This window comes from Stenella coeruleoalba, assembly GCF_951394435.1.
Source record: "Stenella coeruleoalba genome assembly, chromosome: 8".
In the NCBI taxonomy this organism is placed as follows: Eukaryota; Metazoa; Chordata; class Mammalia; order Artiodactyla; family Delphinidae; genus Stenella; species Stenella coeruleoalba.
Genome location: NC_137154.1, coordinates 75416241 through 75432147, shown reverse-complemented (window position 1 = coordinate 75432147; position 15907 = coordinate 75416241). Strand labels below are relative to the sequence as shown.

Here is a 15907-nt window from a genome sequence, read left to right as displayed (position 1 = left end):
AAATGAGAGTCCAATCTCTAAAAATTATCATAGATAACTTGTGGGTCTTCAAATCGGCAGACCCAAATGAAAACCAAAAATTACTAACTTAATGAAAGTGCTTGCTTTCTTCATAACCTGGTGAAATTCCCAACTGGTGCTGAAATACCACTGAAGCAAAGAAGTCTGGCTATATTGAGGTATAACTTTTTTCTTTATAAATCATTTGATATTTTTTTAATCACTATGTAGACAAAACCATAGTTCAGTCAGTTCATGACATATATCTCACAATTATGGCAAGACATATACTTTGTTTGTATCATCTGCATTGAAAAAGTCTGATATTAAGAGTTTGAATTATGAAATAGACTTCTAACCTTTTATTCTCTCTAACTGCTTTGTCTCCCTTCTTCCAAGTGATGGTTGGTTTTGGAGAGCCTTGGGGTTTGCACTCTATGATGATTTCTTGGTCTTTAGTAATAATTATTGTTTTCTTCAGTTGATTCAGTGTAAAAGTGGGAGCTGAAGCTGTGGAAAAGTAAAAGGTTAGTTCTACCACAAGCAATGACAATAACTTCTAATGGATGATTCACCAAGATTTGGCAACTTTATCTTTGGAATGCATTTCTAATAAAATCATAGGATATCTACACATGTAAAAGGCACTAACTTGAAATTTAATTTATTATTATTTAGTAGCTATCTTATTGGCTTTTCTTTCCATCAGCAGGTGATAGTTCCGTACAATTGTGAGGCCCAGAGACAAAGGCTGTTTCAAAGAATGAGATGCTTTAATTACGATTATCAACTTTAATTGTGAAAGACTAATGAGCACTTTGGACAAAAGGTGAAGGGGCTGGACACAGAAGTCTATTTTGGGCTTCCTTTGGAAAAATGGAGGTTATCTGTATAGAAGGCAATCCTGTGTAGCCCATTTCCTATCTGTGAGTCTCAATGCATATTTTATTTTAATAGTATACAAAATTAAATGTAGTTTTAAAAGAAATATATTTTTAAGAAATTGAATTATTTAAATTTCAATTAAAATTTTATTTCATTGTTTGCAATTATTCATCTAGGCCTGATCATTTTAAGACAGTTTTGATTAAACTTCCCAGGAAATTCCAGTAGGTAGCTGTGGTTGAGAATGCTGGACTAAAACAACACGTGACAGAGAGACAAAAACAAATTAAAAAAAAAGTCACCTTTGAATCTTAAAGAGAAACTGGAAATATGTATACAGGTTTACTGTATCTGAGACATTTATTTATACCAATATGACAATTTTATGAATATTTCATAAGTTTTTTATGTCCATCACATATTGGTATAATGCATGGCACACAACATTAAAAGACACAACACACACAAAAAAGGTACCAATTGAGATGGATTAAAAAATTGAAAGAAAAGTTAAGGAATTTAAAGGAAGATTGCAGGTGATATTTTTGGTTGCCTGCTGGGAATGTACCTTATTAAACATAATTTTGAAAATATGTCTGGTGAATGAGAAAGGGACACATTTGAGAGTGTTTCTGGATAAAACATTAACTAGGTGAAAGCTGAATCAGCTTTTTAATTCAGAAATGTTGGAGTATGAGCTGACAGGAAAGTACATTAATATTTGATTGGTTAGTATGTACGACATTGAAACGTGGACTCCTATATCTATTTTGGATGGATTTGTGATAATGTGAAGAAATTTCAAATGTAAACATTCATTATTCAATTTGATTTATGGTTTTTGATTTATCACACAGCTGATATGTGAATGGTGCATTTTCAGATTCCAGAGATCTTGGGTGTTTCTGTTAATGTTGTACTTTGAGTCAGTGGAAAGTACAAAGCACACTTAGGCTCCTGCCACATTTGGGAGATGGTGCATTAAGACCATCTAAGTCTCCCTCTTTGTATTATAATCATCCCAGAACAAAAGCTTAGAAAATCATGCGAGTGGGAAAAAGTAAAATCCATTCCAGAAACTGAACCATGCTCAATCTGGGTAGCTTATTCCCCTGGACTGAATTTTTCTTGTAGTAAAGAGTGAAGTAGTGCTTGTGTTGTGGTTATATTCTCAAGAGTGTAACACTAGGAGCTTGCTGGCCTGGCCTCAGAAAGGCTTTCATCAACCTGGAAGGGTAGCAATGGTTGATGACACTTCAAGAGAGGGTGATTTACTTAGGAGTCCCACCTTGCAGGAGCCACACCCCTACTGGTAGGTAGGAGCTGCTTGGGAGAATATTAAGCGCTGCTGTGTTGAAAACCTACATTCTGATTCCCTACCCTTAAAGCATTCTTCCTTGAAAGTTAACATAGTTTTCTTATATGATTTTTTTTAATGCCATAGAAAAGACATATTGTATAAACCTGTTAGGGTTAAAACTAAAATTAGAGAAAATCTTATAGAAAGTTACGGGATAAACTGTACACCATGTATACTTGTCTCCTCAAGCTTAAAAAATACATATCAGCAAGACATAGTATTTCTTTTCAAACCATAAAATAGGTTTTTACGATCACATCATAAACCTTCAGTATAGTAAGAATTAGAGCATGAAAAGAAGCAACATTTTTTTCCTCTTTATTTACTTAGAAATTGCATACCTAGGATCTTCAGCTCAGCACTCCCATAAATGGCTCCATATTTATTTTCAGCCAAACACTGATACATTCCAGCATCTGATTGATTCACATTGTGGATCATCAATACTCCATTAACCATCTCAACCCTACTCTGTAATGGAATAAAAAAAAAATAGATATAGCAAGTGAACAAATCATAGAGATTTTACAGTTACTCTCTCCTAGATCAAGACAGAAAAGCCTCTGATTAATGCAATTGAACATTATTTGACAACTTAGGAACACAAATCTTCTGTTCATTATTCTAATATAACATCTTATGTAAAATACAACTATTTCTCAGTCAGAAACCTAATTATTACTATATTTTCCTGTAGTTATGAGTTTTACTTTTAGTTATGTTTTTAAAATAAGCTGCTTTTGTTTGGTATACTAGTTAAGCTTATGAAATACAATCAGCTGATACTGCTTTTATTTGAATTCATTTTACAAAGGAGAAGCAGGAGTTCAAATGGTAGAAGGATCGAGACTGTATATACATGGGATCAAGGTTAAATACAGACCAGGTCATCACAAGAATCTCTTTACTACATTAATCCGGTCAGAAATTTGCATTTTCTCTCACTTCCCAACACAGTAACACAAATCAAAAAACTGCCTTGCAACTGGATTCTGTATAGAACTATTGGTCAGAAAATGTAAACTGGTCAGATGAAACAATACAGGAAACAGAGGATTGAGCATGAGCAAACTGAGGTAAACTGAGGCCAAGAACACATTTGACAAGCAAATTTTAAATTTAAAATGCTGTTAAACAACCAGGTGTCTTATCTACTTAATGTCAAACAAATCATTCTTTTAATTTTAGTGAGCAGTGCTTTGATTACCTATCAACGAAGATGCCAAGAAATTTGACATCATTTTAAAAATTAACCCATTCACTTAACAGACTATTATCTGCCAGTGGAATTCACTTTACTTGGATGTGACAGTTGAAAATATAACTAGCACAGATCCCATCTCAAGGTTTACCTGATATCCCAGAGAATTAGAGAGAGACAGGCAATGAACCAGTATCTCAGGATTCCCACTCCCTCCCCCTCAGTTTTCCTTAACAGCTCTATTGTTCTTTTTATTTGTGTCTGTTTTTTTGTGTAACTGTGTTCTGTTTTGGACTAACTGGTTTTAGAATAAGGGAATATAGGAGCTCAATGGGACTGTGGGGGTGATCTGATCCAATCTCTTCATTTTACAAAAGAGCAAACCAAAGCCCAAAGAGGCAAATGTCAGACGAGATCCTTTGGTAATGACAGGACCTGGGCAGAAGCTGTGTTTGGAATTTCAAACTTTCTCTCTCTTTTGTCCATAAATAGTGAACTATTCCCTTTTTGTCCTCCTTCCTGGAAAGGCCACGACAAGGGAAAGAGCTGAAATTATAACAATTATTCTTATTTTAAATAGTAACCGATTTATTCTCAAATTCAGTAGATATTAAGTTGTTTTGAGGACACGGGAAGGGGGAAGGGTAAGCTGGGATGAAGTGAGAGAGTGGCATGGACATATATACACTACCAAATGTAAAATAGATAGCTAGTGGGAAGCAGCTGCATAGCACAGGGAGATCAACTTGGTGCTTTGTGACCACCTAGAGGGGTGGGATAGGGAGGGTGGGAGGGAGACACAAGGAGGAGATATGGGGATATATGTAAATGTATAGCTGATTCACTTTGTTATACAGCAGAAACTAACACACCATTGTAAAGCAATTATACTCCAATAAAGATGTTAAAAAATAAAAAGTAAAATAAAAGAATGCAATAGATTTACTAAAAATAAACTTTTCAATATGTAGCAGGATGTTGTGAAGAACGTGCCCAGGACACAGAAGACTAGGATTCTCTTTCAGTCTCACCTCTTACTAGATATATGATCTTGGGCAAGTCACTTTACTTCTTGGAGATAACTCCATCATCTGCAAAGTGACAGCAATAAACTAGATGATGTCTAAAAGTCTGCTGGAAATGGCAATACATCTATGATAATCATTGATATTTTTGAAAGAATTTATAGGATAGAATAATGTTTAAAGAAGTGATATATTACTCAAAAAAGTAATAAGGCAATTAAAATTAAAAGAAAATCTTGTTTATATATGTTATTTTTCTCATTCCAAACATAAGGGATACGTAAGAAATGGCTTTCAATAAGACTAAAGGAAGATAGCTTATCCTTTGTGAAATCCATCTAAAATTACACTGGAACAGGCTAAGGTTACCAACAGTACCTGAAGCAAGAGGGGTACTCCATTCTTCAGCCAACGGTATGTGGGTCTGGGTTTTCCAGTAGCCTTACATTCCCATCGGAGAGGACTCCCGCTGTCTAACTGAGTATCATTCAGTTTTGCTACCCAGTGTGGGTATGCTGTAAGAGTTTAGGCATTAAATAAGGGTGATTTCATTTCTCAAATACTTCACCAAGCTCAAAATTCATATGGAATATTCACAAATTCTTATGCATTAACTATTGGTGTTTGGAAGAAACACAGCATTACATTACACACAGCACTCTATTTCCTGTGTAAAAAAATATAGCAATGATAATGTTCTGATAATCTAAGTGAAGCAAATCTTGTTGTTTTACCCACTTTGCAGTAAGTGGCTAGACTCTCCCCATGGAGAGCACTGGAACTTGTTTAGTAAAGAAGGCTTAGAGGTATCACTTCTTCCAAATACTAAAGCAGCTTTAGCATGGATTGAAGTACTAAAACATGTCAGTTTATTGAATAACTGCTCTGCTTTTTCTTTTCTGATAGAACCTGAATAGCTTTGGGAAAATAATTTGTAAATTCAAATTTCATTTGCTATAAAATTGTTCTATATTTACTAGCATTCTAGTGCATTATAAATATGTATGTAAATATATAAGCTTTCAAAATTACAACAGAGAAAAATTTCTTTATCAGAAAGATGACAATGCAATTGTATGAAATCTGTAAGATATGGTTAAAGTGTCTTTCCTCCATTGTCAAATATTTTTTTTAAGTTTGTACCTCTTAATCTCCCTCATCTATTTCTTTCATTCCTCCACCCCTCTTCCCTCTGGCAACCACCTGTTTGTTCTCTGTACCTATGACTCTGTTTCTGTTTTATGTCTGTTCATTTATTTTGTTTTTTGGATTCCACATATAAGTGAAATCATATGCTACTTGTCTTTCTATGATGTATTTCCCTTAGCATAATACCCTCTAGGTCTACCCTTGTTGTTGCAGTTGGCAAGATTTCATTCTTTTTTTTTAGGCTGAGTATTAGTCCATCTTTTCTATATATATATATATATATATATATATATATATATATATATAAAATCTCACATCATTTTTATCCATTAATCTATAAATGAGTATTCAGATTGCTTCCATACCTTGGCTATTATAAATAATGCTGCAATAAACATAGGGGTGCATATTTATTTTCAAATTATTGTTTACATTTCTTTGAATAAATATCCAGGAGTGGAATTGTTGAATCATATGGTAGTTTTATTTTTTAATTTTTTGAGGAATCTCCATACCGTTTTCCGCAGTGGCTACACCAATTTATATTCCCACCAACAGTGCATGAGGGTTCCCTTTTCTTCACATCTTTACCAACAATTATTTGTTGTTTTTTGATAATAACCACTCTGACAGGTGTGAGGTGATGCTCATTGTTGGTTTGATTTGCATTTCCCCGATGACTAGAGATGTTGAACATCTTTTCATGTGCCTGTTGGCTATATGCATATCTTCTTTGAAAAAGTGTCTATTCAGGTCCTCTGCCCATTTTTTAACTGGGTTGTTTGTTTTTTTGATGTTGAATTGTATGAGTTCTTTGTACATTTTGGTTTATAACTCCTTATCAGATGTATCATTTGCAAATATCCTACTCAGTTGGCAACCTTTTTGATAGTTTCCTTTACTGTGCAAAGGCTTTTTAGTTTGATTTAGTTCTTTTTTTTTTTTTTTTTTTTTTTTGCGGTACACGGGCCTCTCACTGTTGTGGCCTCTCCTGTTGCAGAGCACAGGCTCCGGACACACATGCTCAGCGGCCTTGACCATATACATGTGGGTTCACTTCTGGGCTCTCTATTCTGTTCCATTGATCTAGGTGTGTGTTTTTGTGCCAGTACTGTAGTGTTTTGATTACTGGAGCTTTGTAGTATAGTTTGAAATCAAGGATTGTGATACTGCCAGCTTGGTTCTTCTTTCTCAAGATTGCTTTTGCTGTTTGGGGTCTTTTGTGTTTTCATACAAATTTTAGAATTATTTGTTCTAGTTCTGTAAAAAATGCCTTTGATATTTTGATAGGGGTTGCATTGAATCTGTAGATTGCCTTGGGTAGTATGGTCATTTTAACAATATTAATTCTTTCAAACTTTGAGCATGTTATACTTTTCCATTTGTTTGTGTTATGTTCAATTTCTTTCATCAGTGTCTTATAATGTTCCACGTATAGGTCTTTTAAATCCTTAGTTAAATTTATTCCTAGGTATTTGACTCTTTTTGATGTGATGGTAAATGGGATTGTTTTCATAATTTTTCTTTCTGAGAGTTTGCAGTTAGTTTTTACTTAGAAATGCAACAGATTTCTATATATTAATTTTGTATCTTGCAATTTTATTGAATTCATTGATGAGCTGTAATAGTTTTGGAGTGGTGTCTTTAGGATTTTATCTATAAAGTATCCTGTCTTTTGCAAAGTTTTACTTCTTTTCCAATTTGGATTTCTTTTTCTTGTCTGATTGCTGTGGCTAGGACTTCCAACACTATTTTGAATAAAAATGGCAAGAGTAGGCATCATTGTCCTGTTCCCGATCTGATAGAAAATACTTTTAGCTTTCCACATTGAGTATGGTGTTAGCTGTGGGATTGTCATATACAGCCTTTATCATGTTGAGGTATGTTCCCTCTATACCCACTTTGTTGAGTTTTCATCATAAATGAATGTTGAATTTTGTCAAAAGCTTTTTCTATTGAGATGATCATTTGAGTTTTATTGTTTAATTTGTTAAGGTGGTATATCATATTGATTGATTTGTGGATGTTGAACCATCCTTGCATCCCTGGGGTAAGTCCCAGTGGATCAGAGTGTATGATCCTTTTAATGTATTGTTGAATTCAATTTGCTAATATTTTGTTGATGATATGTACACCTATGTTCATCAATGATATTAGCTTAAAATTTTGTGTATGTGTGTGATATCTTTGTCTGGTTTTGGCATCAGGGTGATATTGGCCTTGAAGAATGAATTCAGAAGCATTTCTTTCTCTGCAAATTTTTGGAATAGTTTGAGAAAGATAGATGTTAACTCTTCTTTAAATTTTTGATAGATTTCACATGTGAGGCCATCTGGTACTGGACTTTTGTTTTCTGGAAGCTTTCTTTTCTTTTTTATTTTTTAAATTGTTGATTCAATTTCATTACTGGAAATTTGTCTGTTCATATTTTCTATTTCTTCCTGATTCATTCTTAGGAGATTGGACATTTCCAGAAATTTATCTGTTTCTTCTACATTGTCCATTTTATTGGAATATAACTGTTTGTAGTAATCTCTTATGATCTTTGTATTACTGTGGTGTTGGCTGTAACTTCTCTTTCATTTCTGATTTAATTTATATGGGATCCCTTTTTTCTTGATGAGTCTAGCTAAAGGTTTATCAACTTTGTTTATCTTTTCAAAATACCAGCTCTTAGTTTCATTGATTTTTAAAAATTGTTTTCTAGCCTCTATGTAATTTATTTCTGCCTCATTTGCTGTCTGGCCCTACCTAATACAGTGGCTGCTGGCCTGCTGGAGTGAGTGCCTGGGTCCCAGCATGGCTGGCTTCATGGCCTGGTGACACAAGGCTGGCACTGACCACTGGTTGGTAGCTGGTTATGTGGCCCTGGGGGGTCCTCGGACTGGGGCCAGCCTGCTGATGGTAGAGGCTGGGTCCTGACCCAGCTGGCTGCCAGACCACTGGTGGGTGGGATATCCCTTAAAGTACAAATTCTCTGGAATGTTTTCCTGAATCATCCCAGTAGAATGCAGTGGACCCTGTGCTCCCATAGTCCTTTGCACATGCTTTCATCACAGCAGAAAGCATGCTCTGCCTTATGTGGGGCTTGCTTTTCATCTGATCTAGTGGACCAAGAGCTCCTTCAGATCTCTATTACTAGCATGTAGTGCAGTAATAGCCACTAAATAAACATTAGTTGAATTAATGAGTGAATGAACAAAATGTGCATGGCATAGTCAAGTTGGTTGGGGTGCTCAATTTCTAAAGGAGTTGTTACAAATAAGAAAAGGAAAACTGGTTGAATTCAGATATTAATATTTCAAAATACTTTTTAAAGTCCCTGTGAAGAACATTCAGTTTTTTAGAAGAACTGACCTTGAGATACAGTGACAGTTATAGCTGCTGGCTGATTCAGTTGAATATGAAATTTGTTTAATTTCATATTGGAAACATCTGTATTTGCTTGTATCAGTGCTCTGCATTATAGTTTTCCTCTGTTTTTTAGTGCCCTTATCTGAGAAATATGAGTATTATCACTTACCCTTTATGTATAATGTACATTATAAAAGCAAATATGAAAAGTAGTAAATATGAAAAGTACAATTTGTGATTCATAGAAGTAAAGATGATATTGTACATATTTTTGAAGTAGATTTTCCCAATTTTACACATAACTTGTTATCTCTGAAATTTTTGGACAATATAAACACTTGTAGGCTGTGAAGTTCATTTATTATACAGATGCATTAATTTAGAGTAGGGGCAGCAAATTTTGCCTGTAAAGAATGAGATAGCAAATATTTGAGGCTTTGCAAGTCAGCTGATCTCAGTCTCAATTACTTAATTCTGCCTTATCAGTGCAAAAGCTGACCTAGGCAATATGTAAACAAAGGGGTGAGGCTGTGTTCCAATAAATTTACAAGGAAAAAAGACAAGTAGGATTTGGTTCATGGGCATTAATTGTGACTTCTGATTCAGGCCAAGGGCAGAATAAGTTAATAAAGGTTACAAGATTTGTAACTTAGACGATAGCTTTGGTGCTGGGAACGTATCTCATTTTTAAGGTTATCAATTCTTTATGTTGTACAAAGAACCTTATAATTCCCATTCATTTTTAATTTAAAGCAGTTCTGTGTATAGGGTAATTTTACCTGATGCTTTGCCATGTAAAAGAAACATGATTATAAATTATTACTCATGTTCTAATGTAGCTAACAAGCAATATTTAGTTCAAATTAGTTTGTATTTTCAGTTTGACTCTTGGGACTAGAGCATCCATTTTTGCTGAAAACACTTACTGTATACTTGTAATTGTCCACGAAAGGAAGTTTTTCCACGTGAGTTTTCAGCTCGGCATTCATATATGCCTGCATCGTCCAGCTGCACATTGGGTATTTCCAGTATTGCCTGAGATTTACGCAGACGTGCTTTACCAGGAATATAACCATTAACCTTCATCCATGTGATTGTTGGAACTGGGCTACAATAAGGAAGGAAAATACCATTAATACACTTTCCACTATTAAGAACATAGATTCTGTTATCTGGTAATTTAAGCACTTAATAGGCTGAGTACGATAAAGTGTCATCACAATTAAGGACGGTGTGCTGGTTGATGTACTTCACTTTCCATGTGGATCGTCTGGTAAGTAGTTAGATTACACGGAGGATAGTTTCCTTTTCTTTTGTATTTCAGGAAAGCAATTCAGAGACTCTATTTTACATATATATATATTACATACATATATATATTCATATATATATTATACTTTATTTTTGTAACTTTGTAAATTTGTTTAAATGGCAAAAATAACTTGGATAAATTACAAAATAATATATGCTTATTACAAATGTTGAACAAAAGAGTCAGGAAAAGTGAATTAAGAACTTTTTTGGCTCCCACCCCTTCAAGTATCTCCTTTCTGCAAAAAGAAATACAGTTAGCAAGTAATTTCCCACCTTGTCGCAGTAATGCATATATAAACACATATGATGAGTTATTTTATTAATAAAATATCAAATCCAAGAGCAACTCCTGACTTATTCTGGCTAATAGCTGCATATTATTCCCTTGTATAGATGTATCAGAATTTAATCAACCATCCCCTATACTTAGACATTCAGCATAGTCCCAACCTTTTTCCTTTTTTTTTTTTGCTACTAAGAAATAATATTTCTATAAGCAACCTTGTACATATATCATATACCATTGCTTTTCAGTTTCTACAACATTCACAAAAGTGGAATTGATAGATCAAAGGGCGTGCACATTTTTAATTTTAATAAGTACTGCCAGATTGTTTTCCAATAATATAGTAGCAGTTTCCACACGTATAAGTAATATATGAGACTGTTTTCCCATATCTTTGCCACCGCATTATGTGATCAATCTGTTTAATTTTTGTCAGCATTGAAAGGTTAAAAGTGGCATTCTGTTAAAATTTCTCTGGACTCTAAGAAAGTTGAACATCTTTTCATAATTATATTGACTGTTTGAATCTGCTTTTCTGTGAATTGTTTGCTTATATTATTTTGCAATTATTTCTTTCACTTTTCTATTTGCCTGTTTGCATTGTTTAATTTCTTAGAGTTCTTTGTGTATTAGGGCTATTATGACTTTGTTTCTCAGAAAAATTCTTTCTCAGTGTATTGATAGTTTATTATGGTATCTGTGATACAAGTTTATAAATATTTTTGGGAGAAACAAACATATTTGTAGTTTCCTTCATAACTTCTGAATTTTTGTTTTCTTGTAAAATTGTCTGTAAACCCAAGTTTATGTCCATATTTCCTTCAGCGTTTCTGGTAGCATTTTGTAAAAATTATTTTTTAGCAGTTGGATCTTTAATCCATCTGGACTATATTCATGTTTTTGATGTGAAATAGGAAGTGCAACTAATTATTTTAGCACCCTTAAAACTCCTTTTCCGACAATTTTTGGAATGTTGCCTTTGTTATATAATTGGTTCTCACATGCTTAAATCTTTTTGGGCTTCACAGTTCTGTTCCACTGTTTTATTTATTACTATCTACATTTAATGTACTTTATGCTCTGGACCCAGTCTGCTTTTTCAGTTCGATTTCTCACTACTTCCTTCCATATCTCCTGACCCAGAAACACAACTTTGTGTGTTCCCAGTCATATCTGTTAAAATGCTACTAATTCTTTGAGACCCATTCTAAATGCTTCCTCTTCAGTAAAGTCTTCCCTTATTTGTGCAGTCGGCTGGGATTTTTTTTCTTTTAAACATCAAAGTGCTTTGTGTATACTACTTGGATGTTTTGTAACATTTTACGATGGATTATAATCGCTAAATGTAGGATATTTTCCAATAATTTTCCTGACTGGAGCAATAACAATATTCACTATTATAAACAATGTTATGATAAACACCCTGTTTATTTTTTAACACTTTTCTTAATTGTTTCTTAGGAATAAAATATAGACTTGAAATTGCTGTACTAGAGTTGACAATTTTTGCTTCAATATCCAGGAAAACTGAACCTTGCATTTTCAAATAACACTTACATTGGCCTGATATATCACTCTTTTAATGTGTACAAGAATGGATTTGATATATTTTTAAATTTAAGATTTTTGCATCTATATTCAAAGGTGAGATTGTCTGTACTCATTAGGTTTCTTGGTTTGCATGTGTGCATATTTGTTAGTGAGTTGGTGGTTGCTTTGTTTACAAGTTAGCATTGACAGATTTGGTATCATAGTGATGGGTGATAGCTTGGTAAACATGCCAGAACATTCCTATCTCCTATTCTGATAGTTTAAATAGTAGAGAAATTATATGTTCCTTAGAACACTGATAGGACTCACAAAAATTCACCTGAACCTGCCAACCATCAGCAGAGTTAGGTTTTTGAAAGTGTTTTCAATTTCTTCCATGTTTTCTTTAATTATTTGTATATAAATTTTTGCTTGTGTCAACTTTGGTGATTCATGTTTCCCTAGAAAATCAAGTATTTCATCCATAATTACAATGTTTTAGCAGTGAGTTATATAAATGTCAATTGTTTAAAGGTTTAAAAAAATTCTTTCATCATAAGTGGTCACATGTTTTAGTAGTAGTTAAGCCTATATTCTACATCCAGACTTCCCAGGATAAATACAGCTCTGCAACTACAAGGTTTTTTTTTTTTTTTTTTAAATAGATCTTTATTGGAGTATAATTGCTTCACAATACTGTGTTAGTTTCTGTTGCACAACAAAGTGAATCAGCCATATGCATACTCATGTCCCCATATCCCTTCCCTCTTGAGCCTCCCTCCCATCCTCCCTATCCCAACCCCTACGTCATGGCAAAGCACCGAGCTGATCTCCCTGTGCTATGCTGCTGCTTCCCAGTAGCTAACTATTTTACATTCGGTAGTGTTTATATGTTGATGCTACTCTCACTTCATCCCAGCTTCACCCTCCCACCCCATGTCATCAAGCCCATTCTCTATGTCTACCTCTTTATTCTTGGCCTGCAACTAGGTTCATCAGTACCATTTTTTTTTTGATTCCATATATGTGTGTTAGCATACAGTATTTGTTTTTCTCTTTCTGACTTACTTTACTCTGTATGACAGACTCTAGGTCCATCCACCTCACTACAAATTACTCAATTTCATTTCTTTTTACAGCTGAGTAATATTCCATTGTATATATGTGCCACATCTTCTTTATCCATTCATCTGTCAATGGACATTTAGGTTGGCTCCATGTCCTGGCTATTGTAAATAGTGTTGCAATGAACATTGTGGTGCATACCTCTTAGAATTATGGTTTTCTCAGGGTATATGCCAAGTAGTGGGATTTCTGGGTCATATGGTAGTTCTAGTTTTAGTTTTTTAAGGAACCTCCATACTGTTTTCCATCATGGTTGTATCAATTTACATTCCCACCAACAGTGTAGGAGGGTTCCCTTTTCACCATTCCCTTTCCAGCATTTATTATTTCTAGCTTTTTTGATAATGGCCATTCTGACCAGTGTGAGGTGATACCTCATTGTAGTTTGATTTGCATGCAACTACAAGTTTTTTAATATCTAATTTCATTTCTTCAGTTACCCAAAATGTAAAATATGGTAGAAATAATAATACATAGTTCAGAGGGTAATTATAAACATTTAATGATTTAAAGTACTACCTGGCACAGAGCAAGTAGGTGAAAAAAAAATGTTTGCAATAATATGGTGATAATATTTGTATCTTTTTTTTAAATTTGTATTTACAATTTTAATGGTTTGAGTATGTGCTTTCTCAATCTCCCCCTCCCCTTTTTAGCATTCTGTGTTGGTTAGGGTCACGATATACCAGGGAATACAATAAAATTCAAACACAAAGAATGCTATGTAACCTTAAGAAAGTTATCTAAGTTCTATGATCTTGTTTCCCCAACTGTAAAATGAGGGTATTTATTTGTTCTTTCAGAATGCAAATATCTTGAGGGCAGAGACATCATTTCTCTTGTTCAGCACTATGTCCACAGTGTCTCATAGAGTGCTGGGCCATAGTTGGTACTTAATAAATGTTTATGAAGTAAATGAATGAATAAGTTTCATAACATGACTTTGAGCATTAAGTGAGCTAAGTTCTTATAAACTGCTTAGCAAAATACATTGTAAGTAGTGAGTACCCAATAAATGTTACTGACGATCAGTTTTGTCAAATGTTTGTCTCTTTTACTGGTCTTTAAAAAAACATTTTGAATTTTTAAGTTTTTGGTGTGTGTTTTAGAGTTTCTATTTTTATTTCCTTATTCTTGTCTCTTGATTAGCACATTTATTATTGTACTCTAACTTTTTTAGCTGGAGGTGTGATATAGTTATTTTTTATGGTTAATAATAAAAGTATGACTGCTTTTACCTCTGATATCAGAGGTAACCACATGCCATATATTTTGACATGTAGAGATTGTGACGTAGTTTCTGCTTTTTGGAACTTGTTAAATTAAGCTTTGTAGCTAAATACAGAATGAATTATTGTGAAAGTTATATGTCCTTTGGAAAAATAAGGTATATTTTATTTTTGATAAATGTTTTAAAATTAGCTTTTAGATAGCTTTTGTTAATTGTTTAATTCAAATATTATTTATTGAACAATTTTCAATGAAGTTATTAGTACATGGAATTGAGTGGAAGCAAACAAGTCAGAAGCCAATTAGATTTTGAGATGACTTCATTGCCAAAGAAACCAAGTGTCTCAGTTAAAAGCAGCAACAAATCTTTGAGCATTTGAGCCTTAAAACAAAATTTAAGCTTCCAAATGTAGATCAACAGGAATTTGAGTTACAAAATCTGTACAGCCCCCAAGGAGGGTATATTCCTCAATACACATTTCAACTGTGGCCATGAAATAAAACAAAAAAGTTGTCAGAGAGGGAAGTCAAGATACCCTGGAGGATAGACAAGGTAATTTCTTACAAAGAGTAATATCAGTGTCTAATTAAGAACTCTCTCATTCCTCCCACACACACAAGAGAGAAAAGCTTTACAATGAATGATCTTACAGGAGAATTTCATATTTGTGATAGAGCAGTGAGTAGTTTGGGGCTCCTGTTCATCTCTTTTCTGAGTGGAATATTTTTTTTCTGTGGATAATGAACTTATCTTTTAAGTACATATGTTACAGAATCAAGATGATCCATATCTAGACCTGATGGAGATCTGGAAATCTTGGACTTGACTGGATGCAGAGGCCAGATGAGATTTGGTTTGTCTCCCTTGGGAAAAGGAACGAGTGCATTCAATGTGTTGGAAGAACCAAAATATTCTTCAGAAGAATAGATTAACTAAGTGTTCAACAACCACATTTTCCTTTTTCTCTGGACACATAATTACGCCTCATTTTTCCAGCATCCCTTAGGTAGGGGCATGAGATTGAGTTCTGGTCAATAGAATACGGAAAGAACAATGTACCAAACGTGATCCAGGAACGAAATTTCCACATGATCCTCCATTTTCAGTTTTCCTGGGTCTGCTGGATAGATGTTAATGTCAATGATAACTCTTGCAGAAATAGGTATATATAAAATGCTTTTATGTCTTTGTTGTAGGGAGGAATTAACTTTTAAAGCAATATATAAAACATTGCTACCCATAAAAATATTTATACATTTGACTGCGTTAATATTAACAATTTCTTTTTATTAAAAGAACACAACTGTGGAGGAGTTACTTGCCACACAAATAACTGACAAAGCCTACAGATTAAATAAAGAACTCTTACAAATGTATAAGAAAACAACTCATAAAAATGAGACAAAGAAAAAAACATAAATTATCAAGAAACATATGACAGCACATT

At 33.8% G+C, this 15907-nt stretch overlaps 1 protein-coding gene across 3 annotated transcripts in view; it reads right to left on the bottom strand.

Moving 5' to 3' along the window:
• The window catches only part of CNTN5 (contactin 5), a gene marked incomplete at its 3' end in the record, with an annotated part of 796845 nt that overhangs the window by 279638 nt on the left and 501300 nt on the right, over positions 1-15907 (bottom strand). For all 3 annotated transcript variants that reach the window (XM_079928800.1, XM_079928801.1, XM_079928802.1), the window contains 4 exons: positions 9901-10082; positions 4850-4986; positions 2587-2716; positions 360-510 (listed from right to left, as the gene is read on the bottom strand). In XM_079928800.1, coding sequence (XP_079784926.1) covers positions 360-510; positions 2587-2716; positions 4850-4986; positions 9901-10082 — 600 coding nt within the window. The remainder of the gene's footprint in view (positions 1-359; positions 511-2586; positions 2717-4849; positions 4987-9900; positions 10083-15907) is intronic.